The 13,850-nt window shown below is 37.9% G+C and overlaps 1 protein-coding gene across 1 annotated transcript; it reads left to right on the top strand.

The window, feature by feature from the left end:
• The first annotated feature begins 285 nt into the window (after window positions 1–285).
• LOC124139101 (thymidine kinase 2, mitochondrial-like) lies at window positions 286–10,930 on the top strand. Its single transcript, XM_046506123.2, has 10 exons — window positions 286–384; window positions 772–833; window positions 1,468–1,542; window positions 1,734–1,787; window positions 3,256–3,345; window positions 5,938–6,014; window positions 7,305–7,393; window positions 8,042–8,121; window positions 9,496–9,576; window positions 10,717–10,930. The coding sequence occupies exons 1-10, from the start codon at window positions 357–359 to the stop codon at window positions 10,801–10,803; spliced, it is 723 nt and encodes a 240-aa protein (XP_046362079.1). The 5' UTR covers window positions 286–356; the 3' UTR covers window positions 10,804–10,930.
• The last annotated feature ends 2,920 nt before the right edge of the window (window positions 10,931–13,850 follow it).

Raw genomic sequence — 13,850 nt, 5'->3', positions numbered from 1 at the left:
TACAATACTACCACAATCATTATAACACGGGGAAAAATACACAGCCATGATCGACCTCCCTTGTTGAAAAACTGTTTGATGGTTTATGTTATGTATATATTTCACAGGTAACAAATGTTGAATGACACCGGTAAGGATAGAAGCTCCTGACATTACTTTTTCATCTGACCTAATTAATGCAAGCTTAAGAGCAGCGCGTGTAACTCTCGTTCCAGCGCAAATTCAATGCTCAACACTACGATATCGCTGCATGGAGTTGTTGGGAGGTATATCTGTGTAAGGAGTTGTGAATTAGCGGGATTTGTGATCTTCAACACTGGGATAGCTGACGAGTACACAATCACATTGATGAAAAAATGTTGGGTTCAAGCTTACATCAGCTAGGTAATTGTTGTTTATGCATTTCCTTTCCAGCAAATCGTCGACTGTATTCATAAAACAACATCTTGTTATGCATAGAGATCGTTTTGCGTTCTTACTCTTGGGACTAATATTGACTTGTAAGCTTAACCTTATTGCGCCAAAAGAGGACTTGGGCCTAGTTCAAAGAAATGTTTGATCAATCATTGCTTGAATGTCTCAAAACGTATAATATTCATGTAGTTTGTATATGTAATTTGTAAACTCCTAAAAACATTTCATGAACTCTATTATGTCACATGTACAAATACAATTAATGCTTTATTCTTTGTTAGACCTAGGCTAAGCCTATATTACATGGTTATCAAGTCAATTTCTGCAATATCAGCACCTTTGTTATTCTCATTTCAGGAAACTTAACACAGTTGATGCCCACTCCTGATGGGACAACAAAATCACAACACATCTTTACAGTGAGAAATGATACATTATTTGTAGATTTTCAAATCTTCATTGAATTATCTCATAATCACAGTTTTGTAGATGACAAGATTGACTGTTTTTGAAGATAGCATCAGAGACCATAAATTGATATCTATTTCATGGTCTCTGATAACATGAAATATTTTAATGGTAGGTCTATGTGGTAAGTTTGTAGATCTACCCAAAATGATTTTGCACTCACATTTGATAAGATGATAATTACTCAGAGAAACATGCATATTTGACGCAGTTTGTGTTGAAAATATGCTATTAAGTTTCCTGATTGCATCAGTGGTGATGCAAGTCATTTATCTATCATTATAAATAAAGAATATTTGACATGGACACTAGATACTTTAAAATCAGCCAAACATGTCACCACTGAAAATGGCAACAACTTTTAATATAGTTAACAAATGAAAGCAGCAACACATTTTCTATATAAAGAGCATTTTGTATGCTGTGGGCCAAAAGAGAAATTTGTATTGCCATGGGATGCAATATTACTGCTACATCAAGATGATTAAGCCAAAAATGAATCGCATTCCTTTATTTGACTGATGGACAGGGAACAGAGGCAAAATAAAACAAATAGTAGATACCATGATGAACGTCTTGTTTCAGATTGCTGTAGAGGGGAACATTGGCTGTGGGAAGACCACCTTTCTTCAACACTTCAAAGGGAACCCCAAAGTGGAGGTAGGTTTCTTTTCAGTAAGTATTTGGAATTGTAAAATAAGAAACTTTTCTTTTCAACCATGTCAACATTAATGTTATTTTGTTTATGACAACATATAGTACAAGGATATTGCTACAATAGGGGATTGTAGAGTTTAATTCTGTGTACTTTAATCAATTGTTTTTCTCATTTTGAAAGAATGTTATTTCAGGTGCTACCAGAACCAGTTGACAAATGGAAGAGTGTCAAAGGATACAACAGTCTGGTAGGTATACAAATATATTTTACATACTGGAATATATTGGTGGGCATGGGTGGTACTCTGTCTTTAAAGATAATTTGGAATTTGACTTGCGCGTTGCACTTGTCCGGACTTATGACAGTTTTATAGTGCTAGTCCATTGAGATACCATACCACAGTTTAACATGAATAACACGCACATGCACACAGACACACACAGACAGTATACTGTCCCCTGTTTTAGCCCCTTAATGCCAAGCACCAGACAGGGTAACCACAAGTACCATCTTTTCACATCTTTTGGTATGAGATGCGGGCTAGGGATAAAAATCCCGAGCAGACACTCTACCACTAGGCCATGGACGCGGTCTCTGGAAAAGACAGGCCCAAAAAGGGTCAAATCAACAGTACTTGTTACAGTCAATGACTTTGAGATGGAAACATACTTGATCGGTTTAAAATATGACCGTATCACCCATGAATAAAATTCCAACCCCGTTGCTGAATTTGAGTCTGTTGATAAATATTTCCAGCCAAAATCAACTTGCAATGTATATTGTGATATGCAGGGACTGTACTTATTTTGGCAGGATATATACTTACAATTGCCTGTTTTGCTTGTTTGTCATACCAAGTTGCATACTATTCAGCCATAGACATTTTTTGGAAGACTTGTAGTACTCCAGAGGACTAGTGGAAATCTTATTTAGTCCTGCTTGAACAAGACAAAAACATTGAGTACGTTTACATTTTCTGTCAGCAATATTCAGTTCCAATTTGTTACATAGTCATAGCCCTCAAATGCTACAAGTCAATGAGGACTACCATCATTGGAGTTTTAGCACATGCTATTAATGCTGATGCTAATTGTCTCGGGCTAGCAGACTGTTGTCAATTTGGAGGCTGCTATTGCATTTAAAAAAAGAATTTTACCTTTTTGGGAGGGGGTATTCCACAGGAAATGTTTTCAATATCTTTACTTTGCAACACTTACCACAAACAACAGACCCGTGAAGATCCTGGGTAGAATAGGTCTTCAGCAGCTCATGCTTGCCGTAACAGGCGACTATGCTTGTAAGAGGCGACTAACGGGATCGGGTGGTCAGGCTCGCTGACTTGGTTGATGCATGTCATCAATCCCATTTGCGTGGATCGATGCTGATGATATCAATCACTGGATTGTCTGGTTCAGACTTGATTATTTACAGACACATAGCTGGAATATTGCTGAGTACGGCGTATAACAACAAACCAACCAAACAACACGACCTTCTTTACTGAAAGCCTTGATGTCTCATGTTGAACAGAGCTTAGAAATAAATTATAGTAATCATGTGTTACAAACAAAAAACTTTTTAAAGATCGGTTCAGTAAGATTGTATTAATACAAATGGAAGTGGACAAAAGTATTGTAGTGCAGAGATCTGTGGTTGCATGGCCAGTACATGTATGTGTGTACACTGGAGTGAGTGTTGGTCTCTGTCTGCTGCAGGACATGATGTACAAAGATGCGGCAAGGTGGAGCCTGGCATTCCAGTCCTATGTGACCCTCACCATGATGGAACACCATGAAAACAAAGAGGTACGACAGTGTGCAATAATTCACCTTGTCTTCATTCTTTACTGATTTTTTTCTAGCCATTACTGTAAATCGTGAAAAAAATGCCCAAAATGTTAAATGTGCATTGCATGCATTCATAAAGTTTTTATCTGGACATAACGTTGTCGTGTCAGTTTTTCTACACATGGGTGGAAACAGTGACATATATGACAAAGTTCAATAAACAATTAATAAATGGAGTGCAATATTTAGACAGTGCTTCTCAGCAAGTTCAGCCACAAGTGTGCTCAGTCTGTTAAATTGATCAAGCTGTTATGACAGTTGCTAACTTGGTGATCTGGTCAGATAATCTTATGTAAACAAGCTAAACACTGCTCACCCAGCAACACAGCATTGAAAACATACCGGTACTCATCTATTTACAGAGCTCCAGATAAGCTTTTGGTGTTGTGGGTATTTTACCCATGCATTTTAAAATCATTGGGTATCAGTAATTCTATCTGGGTATTCAAATTTCTGTTACCCACTAGTTTTTACACATGTGGGTATTGCAAACTGGTGTCGTATGGGTTCGAGAGCTTTATAGTACTCAAAAATACCACGATACTTCCACAAGAAAGTGTGATGGCAAATGATCATGATGTAACTGTCATCGTGGAGTTTGGCAAGGTTGACGGAATGCCCGTTTATAATTTCAAAATAAGTTGCTGATTTGCTAATCGAATACGCAGGGTTACTTCACAATATTTTGACGATACGCACATGTTTTATTTTTGTAGCGTATCTGTAATGTTCGCTGCGTTTTTGATACGCTTGGATTTTATTTTACTGCGTAATTCTGCATTTCTGATGCATATTTTACGCAGATACGAAGCTTATCTGGAGCTCTGTATTTACGTTGAAAGGATTGCGCTGGTGTAACAACACTTGGTAGGTGTAAAGTCTTCGTAGGTGACGAACACAGGGCTACTTGCATTATTTTCATGATGAATTTAGTCCAGGGGACACATGGCTTTAATTTGGCGATGCATTAATTTCTTGATTTTCAATAGCTTCATGAGCTTGGGTTGGATGAACGAGTTTAAATCAAGTAACTTTTTAATTTTGAAGACTGATTTGAAAGGCCTTTAACATTGTTTAATTTTGTGACTGAAATTCTTTACAAACCCTGTTAAAAATTGGGATAAATCTGTCAGTCTGAAATTCGTGAATATACCACTTATTTTGTCAAGCTTAAACTAAACCATGTTAACAGAAATCATCATATGTGACCAACCATGAAATAAGGGACCGTGTGGGGGTAAAATCACATTTTGACTTCTTATTTTATTTAAGACATACAGTATCTTCGGCGCACAAAAATACAATTCATAAGCTTCAATTCATGTTTATTACAAGGACACATATTCCGGGGTAGAATAGGTCTTCAGCGACCCATGCTTGCCGTAAAAGGTGACTCTGCTTGTTGTAAAAGGCGACTAACGGGATCGGGTGGTCAGGCTCGCTGACTTGGTTGATGCATGTCATCGATCCCAATTGTGTGGATGGATGCTCATGATATTAATCACTGGATTGTCTGGTCCAGACTCGATTATTTACATTCGCCGCCATATAGCTGGAATATTGCTGAGTGCGGCATTAAACAAACAAAAAAACAACCAACCAAAAAAGACACATGACATAAAAAATTTGGCCTCATTTTCTGCAAAGTCCCATTTTCAAACTGTTTATGTCATGGTTGCAGTTTTTAGATATGATGTCTGATTAATTGAAAGACATGTATGCTGGAATGTTTTGAAATAACGTTGTTTTGACATCAAACACCTTTCTTTATAACATCACAGCACAATTTAATCCAAGCATCCATAAGGACCCTTTTCTCCTGGTGGGTCACACAAATTGGTAATAATCTCAAATAACATGCATATATCATGATAGACATGCAAAGAGAAGTTTTATCAGATTCGTGTACTTCTGAGTAGTGATGACAACATGATGACACTGCTGGTAGATTGTTGCACACTTTCTCCACCAGACTTTAACAACATCAGAGCTCCAGATAAACTTTTGGTGTTGTGGGTATTTTACGCATGCATTTTAAAATCATTGGGTATCAGTAATTCTATCTGGGTATTCAAATTTCTGTTACCCACTAGTTTTTACACATGTGGGTATTTAAGTTAAATATTTAAGAACACTATTCATCTAGTCCCTGCAAACTGGTGCCGTGTGGGTTCGAGGGCTTTATAGGACTCTAAAATACCACGATACTTCCACAAGAAAGTGTGATGGCAAATGATCATGATGTAACTGTCATCATGGAGTTTGGCAAGGTTGACGGAATGTCCATTTATAATTTCAAAATAAGTTGCTGATTTGCTTATCGAATACGCAGGGTTACTTCACAATATTTTGATGATACGCACAAGTTATATTTTTGTAGCGTATCTGTAATGTTCGTTGCATATTTGATACACTTGGATTTTATTTTACTACGTATTTCTGCATTTCTGATGCGTATTTCACGCAGATACGCAGCTTATCTGGAGCTCTGAACATTCAAGATTTGTAATTGGATTTCACCCATACAAACTTTTGTTACTTAATTTGCAGGAAACACCCAAAGTTAAGATGATCGAGCGCTCGATCTACAGTACCAGGCACTGCTTCATTGAAAATCTCCACCAGGGGTAGGACAATGCTTCCTTCAGAGTTTTATCTCCGTGTTCTCCCAGGCTGTTGTTTGTTTGTTTGTTTGTTTGTTTAATGCCGCACTCAGCAATATTCCAGCTATATGACGGCGGTCTGTAAATAATCGAGTCTGGACCAGACAATCCAGTGATTGACATCAGGAGCACCAATCCATGCAATTGGGATCAATGGCATGCATCAACCAAGTCAGTGAGCCTGACCACCCGATCCCGTTAGTTGCCTCTTATGACAAGCATAGTCATGTTTTTATGGCAAGCACGGGTTGCTGAACACCTATTCTAACCCAGATCTTCACGGGTGATCATAGTGCTCCGCCTGTCGGCTTTTACTGGACACAAATATTGCATCCTAGCAGGGATTTACCTAGACCTGCCCAGTTCATGTTAATATTGTTATGACTATAATGACATGACTTTGAATCCTGTTTTTATGGAGGTGACTGTTATTTCACTGATAACCAGAGCAATATGGATGAAGAGTATTCCATAGGGATGAAACGATACAGCAAGGTCATGATACAAGATGTATCACGGTACATAGTTCATAATACTATTGTGATACTCATACTTGACTGACAAAAACGCTGGGGGGTCATGAAATGAGTATTTAGTAATCTATTTCAGCAAGTGAATCTTCTGTTATCGATGCAGAAAAACGTAACATGCATCGTGTCAATTGTTTTATAGGCATTCCTTAGAAGTTGACGGATGACCAAGTTGACACAATTAATGAATAACAACTTCTTTATTTTTCTGTAATGGTGAGGTTTCCGTATAGATCCTTATGCAGTTGTCAGCCTTTACTTTGTGTATCGTATCGTCGCATGAAAACTCACGGTGCACACATGTATTGTTTCACAACTAGTATTCAATGTGTAATTTGGCATTATTACATTGAATACAACGTTAAAATATAGAACATTTGAATCTACATGATCTAAACAACTAAGGACTTTTAAAAAAATAGCATGCTCTTAAAATTTTACTGTCCACCAATTTTCTTCACTCATCTTTAATCATCCACTTAAGTTTATTTCAAATAAGGAAAATTCAAATTCTAAGCCTGAAAAGTAGCGTCAGAATCACAAATACTTTGTCATGTTTATATTTCATATATTGTTGGTACTTTGGTCAAGGCCACCGGTCACCCTGTCAGAGGTTGTGTTGGGTCTGAAAAAGATGCTAAAACATTACTCAGGGTTTTCATGTTCAGTTTCAAATGCTGCACGGTAACCATGGTAACATGATTGTGGTTGTCTTCTTGTCTAGTGGGCTGATGCCAGACATTGACTACAATATCCTCGGTGAATGGCACGACTGGCTCAACCAGAACTCAACGACCGACATCAACCTCATTGGTACGTTACTTTCTCAGTATTATACACATGGCTTGAAGATGTTGCCCCTGTGAGATTCGGGAGGGAAATATTAGCTCTACATGTTGGAATTTATCTGGACCCCAGAGGTCGATATTTGACGCCAAGTCTGCAGCAAAAATTGTCTGTTTGTCCGTAACAATTCCCGACCCGTGAAGATCCGGGGTAGAATAGGTCTTCAGCAACCCGTGCTTGCCGTAAAAGGCGACTATGCTTGTCGTAAAAGGCGACTGACGGGATCGGGTGGTCAGGCTCGCTGACTTGGTTGGTGCATGTCATCGATCCCAATTGCGTGGATTGATGCTGATGATATTAATCACTGGATTGACTGGTCCAGACTCGATTAGTTACAGACCGCCATCATAAAGCTGGAATATTGCTGAGTGCGGCGTTAAGCAACAAACCAACCAACCAACCAACGTAACAATTCCCCAATTTAATTTACGGGTAACACTTCCCAGTCCATCATACTCATGTTGTGTGGAGGAGACTTGTCTTACTCTGACCAATACAGAGGAAGAGGCTCAATGTAGAGGAAGAGGTTTAATACCAGTGTAATGTCATTGCATCGCTCTGCGTTACATTGTTGAGGGTTCCATTCTGTACAAGGTGCCTTTGCTTTCATTTCAGTCTATCTGAGAGCAAGTCCACAAAATTGTTTTGATCGGATTCACAAAAGAAACAGAGATGAAGAGAAGGATGTCCCGATTGTACGTACTCAGCGTGTGTTTGTGAATGTATTTATTAATGTCACTATCAGTGAGTGAGTGAATTGGATTTAATGCCGCTTTGAACAGTATTCCAGTCATATCACGGCGTGTCAGCTTAATGAAACCCACGAGCATGGGTATGGTGCTGACAAAACTAGAAACATAATCGGGGCGAACTGGGATTCGAACCCACAATCATAGGTTTCTGGCGTGCCCGAGGGACGCAACTCTGCACAGCGAATCGTGGTGCCTTAGACGACTGGGCCACTTAGTGACTGTTAGCGTTGGGCGTCTCAACGTGCGTGATTCCCGTGCACCCTTTCGAGTTGAGTTGATTGGTTCAACTGTGTCATATGGTCCTGTGACGCAGGGGTAGCATTATGCAGATGGCTGTTTCAATGAATGCTCGTTCCACCCGTGACGAACAGGTCTTGTTGTTGATGAAATATAGTGATAGCTAAATAGACAGATTTTTTATTCATGCCCCGATTGTCTTTAAATGTAATATCCAGTTATGTATGACTGTTTAATAATCTCATACCAACTTTGACTGGAGTAGGTCAGATAGTTTTTCAGATATTGTAGTAAACGTCGGTACCTTAAATTACATTCCAGACTATAGTGTAGTAGATAATGCAGAAGGTGGAGGTATGTGCATTAGGGGTGTCACGATCAATCGAAATATCGATATATTGCTATTGGTACGCACTTAAAGTCAACAAATCGATTCTTAAATCAGTTTCCGATCAATAGTATCGATTTCAGTTAGGAATATCGATAGTTTCGATTGTATTTACCATATCAATAAAATACACGCAATGCTGTTCAAATTTGTTTTTGAGAGGTAGTAATTTACACATGGTAATGTGGAAGTTTCTTTTTCTTAAATTATTAGGGTAAAGGGAAAACAAATCAGTCATATCTCTAACTTTACTTTTTATTTGTTGTTATGGTTATCACACCCAAAGGAAACTTCAGTTCCAAGGTTTAATTCAACTCGAAAATCCGTCTAAAATCATACGCTGAAAACTATCGATATTTATCGCAATAGTTGCTTGCAATGTCAATAGTTATCGCAATAGTGATTCTCAGACCAATAGTCACCCCTAATGTGCATGAAAGTCACCATGTAAGTGAAATAATCTTGAATCTCACCTCACCTCAGTTCCTGCCAGACAAGCTCTGGTATATGTCGCGAAATAAGTGAAATAATCTTGTACCTCAGTTTCTGCCTGGTTGAGTCAAATCAGATTGGAAAGTAAATTTGGTAGCATGAATTTGCTGTTTGGAAATCAGATATATATTGTGGGTCGGAGTAGGAGCCAGTCTTCAACTTGGCCAACCTCATTCTTAGTTTTCTGCCAACATTTGCAGGAGTATCTCAACTCACTCCACAAGCTGCATGAAGATTGGCTGATAGAGAAGAAGAGAGGAGAGTTACCTGCCCCTCTTTTGGTGAGACATGGTTTATGAGGCGTCCATATTCTGTATCACTGAGACTTTTCAGACTTAACAGGCACTTCCATTGAAACCTCAAGCCTGTATTACCAGGAATCTCCATGTAAGATATCTATTTTGATCTGAAACTGATTTTTGAAAGATCGTTTAAAATACATCTACATGAAGAAATATTTCTCACATTTCTATTTTCAAAGACCTTTAATTTTATTTAAACCAGATTCTTGCAACTTTAATGTGTTATTGTCCAATACCAAAAGACGATACCCAGCTAGGCACTCTTCATTAAGGAGTTACAACAGGGACTGGTCGTCCCAGAGGCAGTTTACTGTGGGGTATTCATGTTAAACTGTGGCATATTATCTCTGTGGGCAAGCAGTATAAAACTGGCATAAAACCGGACACACGTGCAAGCACATTGCTATATAAGTGCAATTATCTTGAATGACATTTTCACCTCACCTCAGCTGCAGGCGGAAGGACTATGGCCCCAGTTCACAAGTTGGTTGGTTTTATTGTTTTATTCCAATATTCCAGCTCTATGACAGCGGTCTAAATAAATCGAATCTGGACCAGACAATCCAGTGATTGATATCATGAACATCGATCCACGCAATTGGAATCGATGACATGCTTCAACCAAGTCAGTGAGCGTGACCACCCGATCTAGTTAGTCACCTCTTATGACAAGTGTTGTCACCTTTTACGGCAAGCATAGGTTGCTGAAGACCTATTCTACCCCAGATCTTCACGGGTGATCATAGTGCTTCAGCTTAATGATGGCTTTGTGGAACGGACTCCAGCAGCTCATGGGGCGGTTGGGTAGCCAAGTTGTTAAAGCATTCGCTCGTCACGCCGAAGATCCGGGGTTTGATTCCCGACATTGGTACAATGTGTGAAGCCCATTTCTGGTGTCCCCCGCCGTGATATTGCTGGAATATTGCTAAAAGCGGCGTAAAACCATATTCACTCACTCACTCACTCACTCACTCACTCACTCCAGCAGCTCATACTTTGTTGATTCTTACAATGAGTTATAAGGACATTTGTCCATTCTCAAGAATGCTTTGTGCGAATTGTGATTCTGATTGGTGAAGCTGACCATGTTTAAGTTCAGTTATAAATCTGTCTTTGCAGGTTATTGATGCCAACTTGGATCTAGAAGATCTTCAAAAGAAGATTTCCCAGATGGAACCAAAGATCCTCAGTGGGAACCTCAGCTGAAGCTTATCCACTGCATTCATTAACTGCTCATCTACATGTTATTCCTGATAATGGGGGTGTGATAGTATAGAGGGGTTGCAATATGATACATTTCAGTAAAAAAACAAAACTGAATATCTGACATTCAGAAAATATTTTCAAAAATGAACAATTTTGTCAAATGCAAATACATGTATTGTTTTAATACAGATTTGCAATATCATTTTTGTTTGTTTACAGAAACAGTGCCCAGTGGCATCGATACAAAAATTATTACAAATTGAGAACCTTTAGCATGTTTAGAAATTAGAATATAATATATATGACTTCACTTGACAAATATTTGTTAATTAAATTATCATTCTTCAACGATGTGGAGGTATTATCAGAGATCCTCAGTTTGAACACTATGTGCTAACATTTATTTTTTTATTAAATATGCATGAAAAAGTGTGAAATTAATAATAACTGAATTGTCGTAAAAGGGTTGTATCAAAACTGTTTTTTGAAATTGTGTAACAGTTCCTTCCCAGTTTGATAGCTCTTTAACATGACGGCATGTTATTATGCCAAGATTTGTGGCGCAGACTTGTGCCACAGTAGCTCCTTACGTATTGTACGATTCCATATTTATCATCCAAAACTGCTAATCTCTCTCATCAGCCATGGAGGCTGGTCAGCTGTACATCCTAAGCTCAGATCACTGGTTATCACAAATTCAATATAATTAAAATCAGATCTTAGTTCTCGCTACCGCTAAACAAAGATCTGAGGACATCCCATTACAGGTCACGTCAGACCGACCTTGCGCGAACTTTGACCGACCAATGGAATGACCAATCAGAAGGCAGCTTTCTCGTGTAATCTCTCTCATCAGCCATGGAGGCTGGTCAGCTGTACGTTCTAAGCTCAGATCACTGGTTATCACAAATTCAATCTCATTAAAATCAGATCTTAGTTCTTGATCCCGCTAAACAAAGATCTGAGGACATCCCATTACGGGTCACGTCAGACCGACCTTGCGCGAAATTTGACGGACCAATGGAATGACCAATCAAAAGGCAGCTTTCTCGTGCTTTACGGCACTAATTTCAAATTGGCGACTACGCTTCGAAACATAATTTGACAAATTCTCGATTACAAATTTGAAACCTGAACAAAAGAACATCCTGGAATAGCTAATAGATGGTCTAGATTGTATGGATGCAGTCGTTAAACCCGTAACTAATGTTCCGAGTTAAAGTTTTCGAGGCTGCATGATCAGAAATCACTTTCCGACCGTCACTCTCATAATCTGGTAAGCGATGCTCTGATTGGTCGGATGAAAGGTCGTTCTGACGTGACCCGTAATGGGATGTCCTCAGATCTTTGTTTAGCGGTAGCTAGAACTGAGGTCTGATTTTAATGAGATTGTCACAAATTGAAAAAATTGGAAGAATGATTTATGACGATACACATCTTACCCTTGTGTCTTCTGATCCCAAATATATCAAAGATGATAAAAGTTTAAACTTTTATCGACGCATGTTGATGTTTCAAGACACTTGGGTGAGATTCTCCATGTATTACAGTATTTGCTCTTGAGGCAGCATGTGTACCCAATGATATTAACATGAATATATTTACAAAGTCATCGTGTCAGATCACTTAAATTCATTTCGGAGAACCCCATCATGGGGCTTCCATTGGAGGATAACAGGCAATTTTTGTCATATGAACTCAGGTGGTTACAATGTTGATTGTATGCTCAGACTATCAACCACTAGGATGGAAGCCTAGACTTGATATTTTAATTTGTCAATGTGATGTATCTGGAATATTTGCTAACTTCAGCATAAAACTATTTTCATATTCCTTCTCGCAACCAGCCAGTAATTATTTTGTTGTGTTCACCTTAGTTGCCAGGAGAGAAGTCATCACCAAACGTAACTAAATTATACTGATGTGAACATGATTGGTGACATAAATATTTGTTACTTGTATTTATCATTATTTGAGAATTGATTTGTGAATTGTACATAATATGTATTCTTGTGCGGAAGTGTTCATGTTTGGGCATATTTTATTTGATAACTTGGTTTGCAGATGTTTTTTACAAAACAAGGGTAAATGGTAAAAAAAATTTTTTTTAAAATAAAGCATGTTTTTAATGTAATTTCTTCAAAGGTCTTGAAGAATTGGAAATTAATGACATAAAAAAAAATTTGAAAAAGTGTTTAACAAGTCAAAGGGTTATTTAGCTTCCTAATTTGACCTTCTTTAAAGTAACTTTTTAATTACTGAAATTCGACAATAGATACTTGCTGAATGATGAACATGTCTTTTCATTGCTCAATATGTTCAACATTTGTGAAATTTTGTTCGGATGTGAAAACCAAGTCATTGACAAACACGTATAATCAGGGAACAACTTTCACAGAGTGAATGTGTTTTTCTTAAATGTAATAAGATGCCCGTTTTTTTCTACATGCTCCACGTGCCATTGTGAAATGAAATATTAGATTTGTACATTGTTTTTAACCTGATTAGTGCTACTATTCTGCATACTACCTCCTAAACTCATTTATGTTTACTTTTTATTACATATATAGTTTGATTCATGTTTTTAGATTGTTGACCTTTAATGTGATGTTGTTTCCTGTATTCCAGACAATATTATAAATTATAAAGGGTAGGATTAGCATTTCAAATTGTCACCACGAGGCAACTTTATGATATATCAAGGGGACCGTGGAAGATTTTGGCCAAAATGGCATCCAAAGGCAGTTCATAAAGTTTGATGACAGATAAAAAGATTAATTTGATTGTGAAAATGTTGACATCAGAGATTTTCAAGAAGAAAACACACATGATTTATGACCACCATTGCATAAATGTTATCAATACAGAACACCAACACCAACACACCTGCAACAAACAAGCTAAATTTTATTCTTGAAAGGTATGATCATTGCTGTGAATAGGTTAATGTGGCGTCAGTTTTGTTGGAACCTTGGAGGTCATATGTTAAATATTGATTCAAGAGACACAATTTTTTCTGCTCAAATTGTCATAGTGGTTGAAATTTG

This window comes from Haliotis rufescens, unplaced genomic scaffold (assembly GCF_023055435.1).
Source record: "Haliotis rufescens isolate VD_foot unplaced genomic scaffold, xgHalRufe1.0.p SCAF_13, whole genome shotgun sequence".
Lineage (NCBI taxonomy): Eukaryota > Metazoa > Mollusca > Gastropoda > Lepetellida > Haliotidae > Haliotis > Haliotis rufescens.
This window is presented reverse-complemented; position numbering and strand designations above follow the sequence as displayed.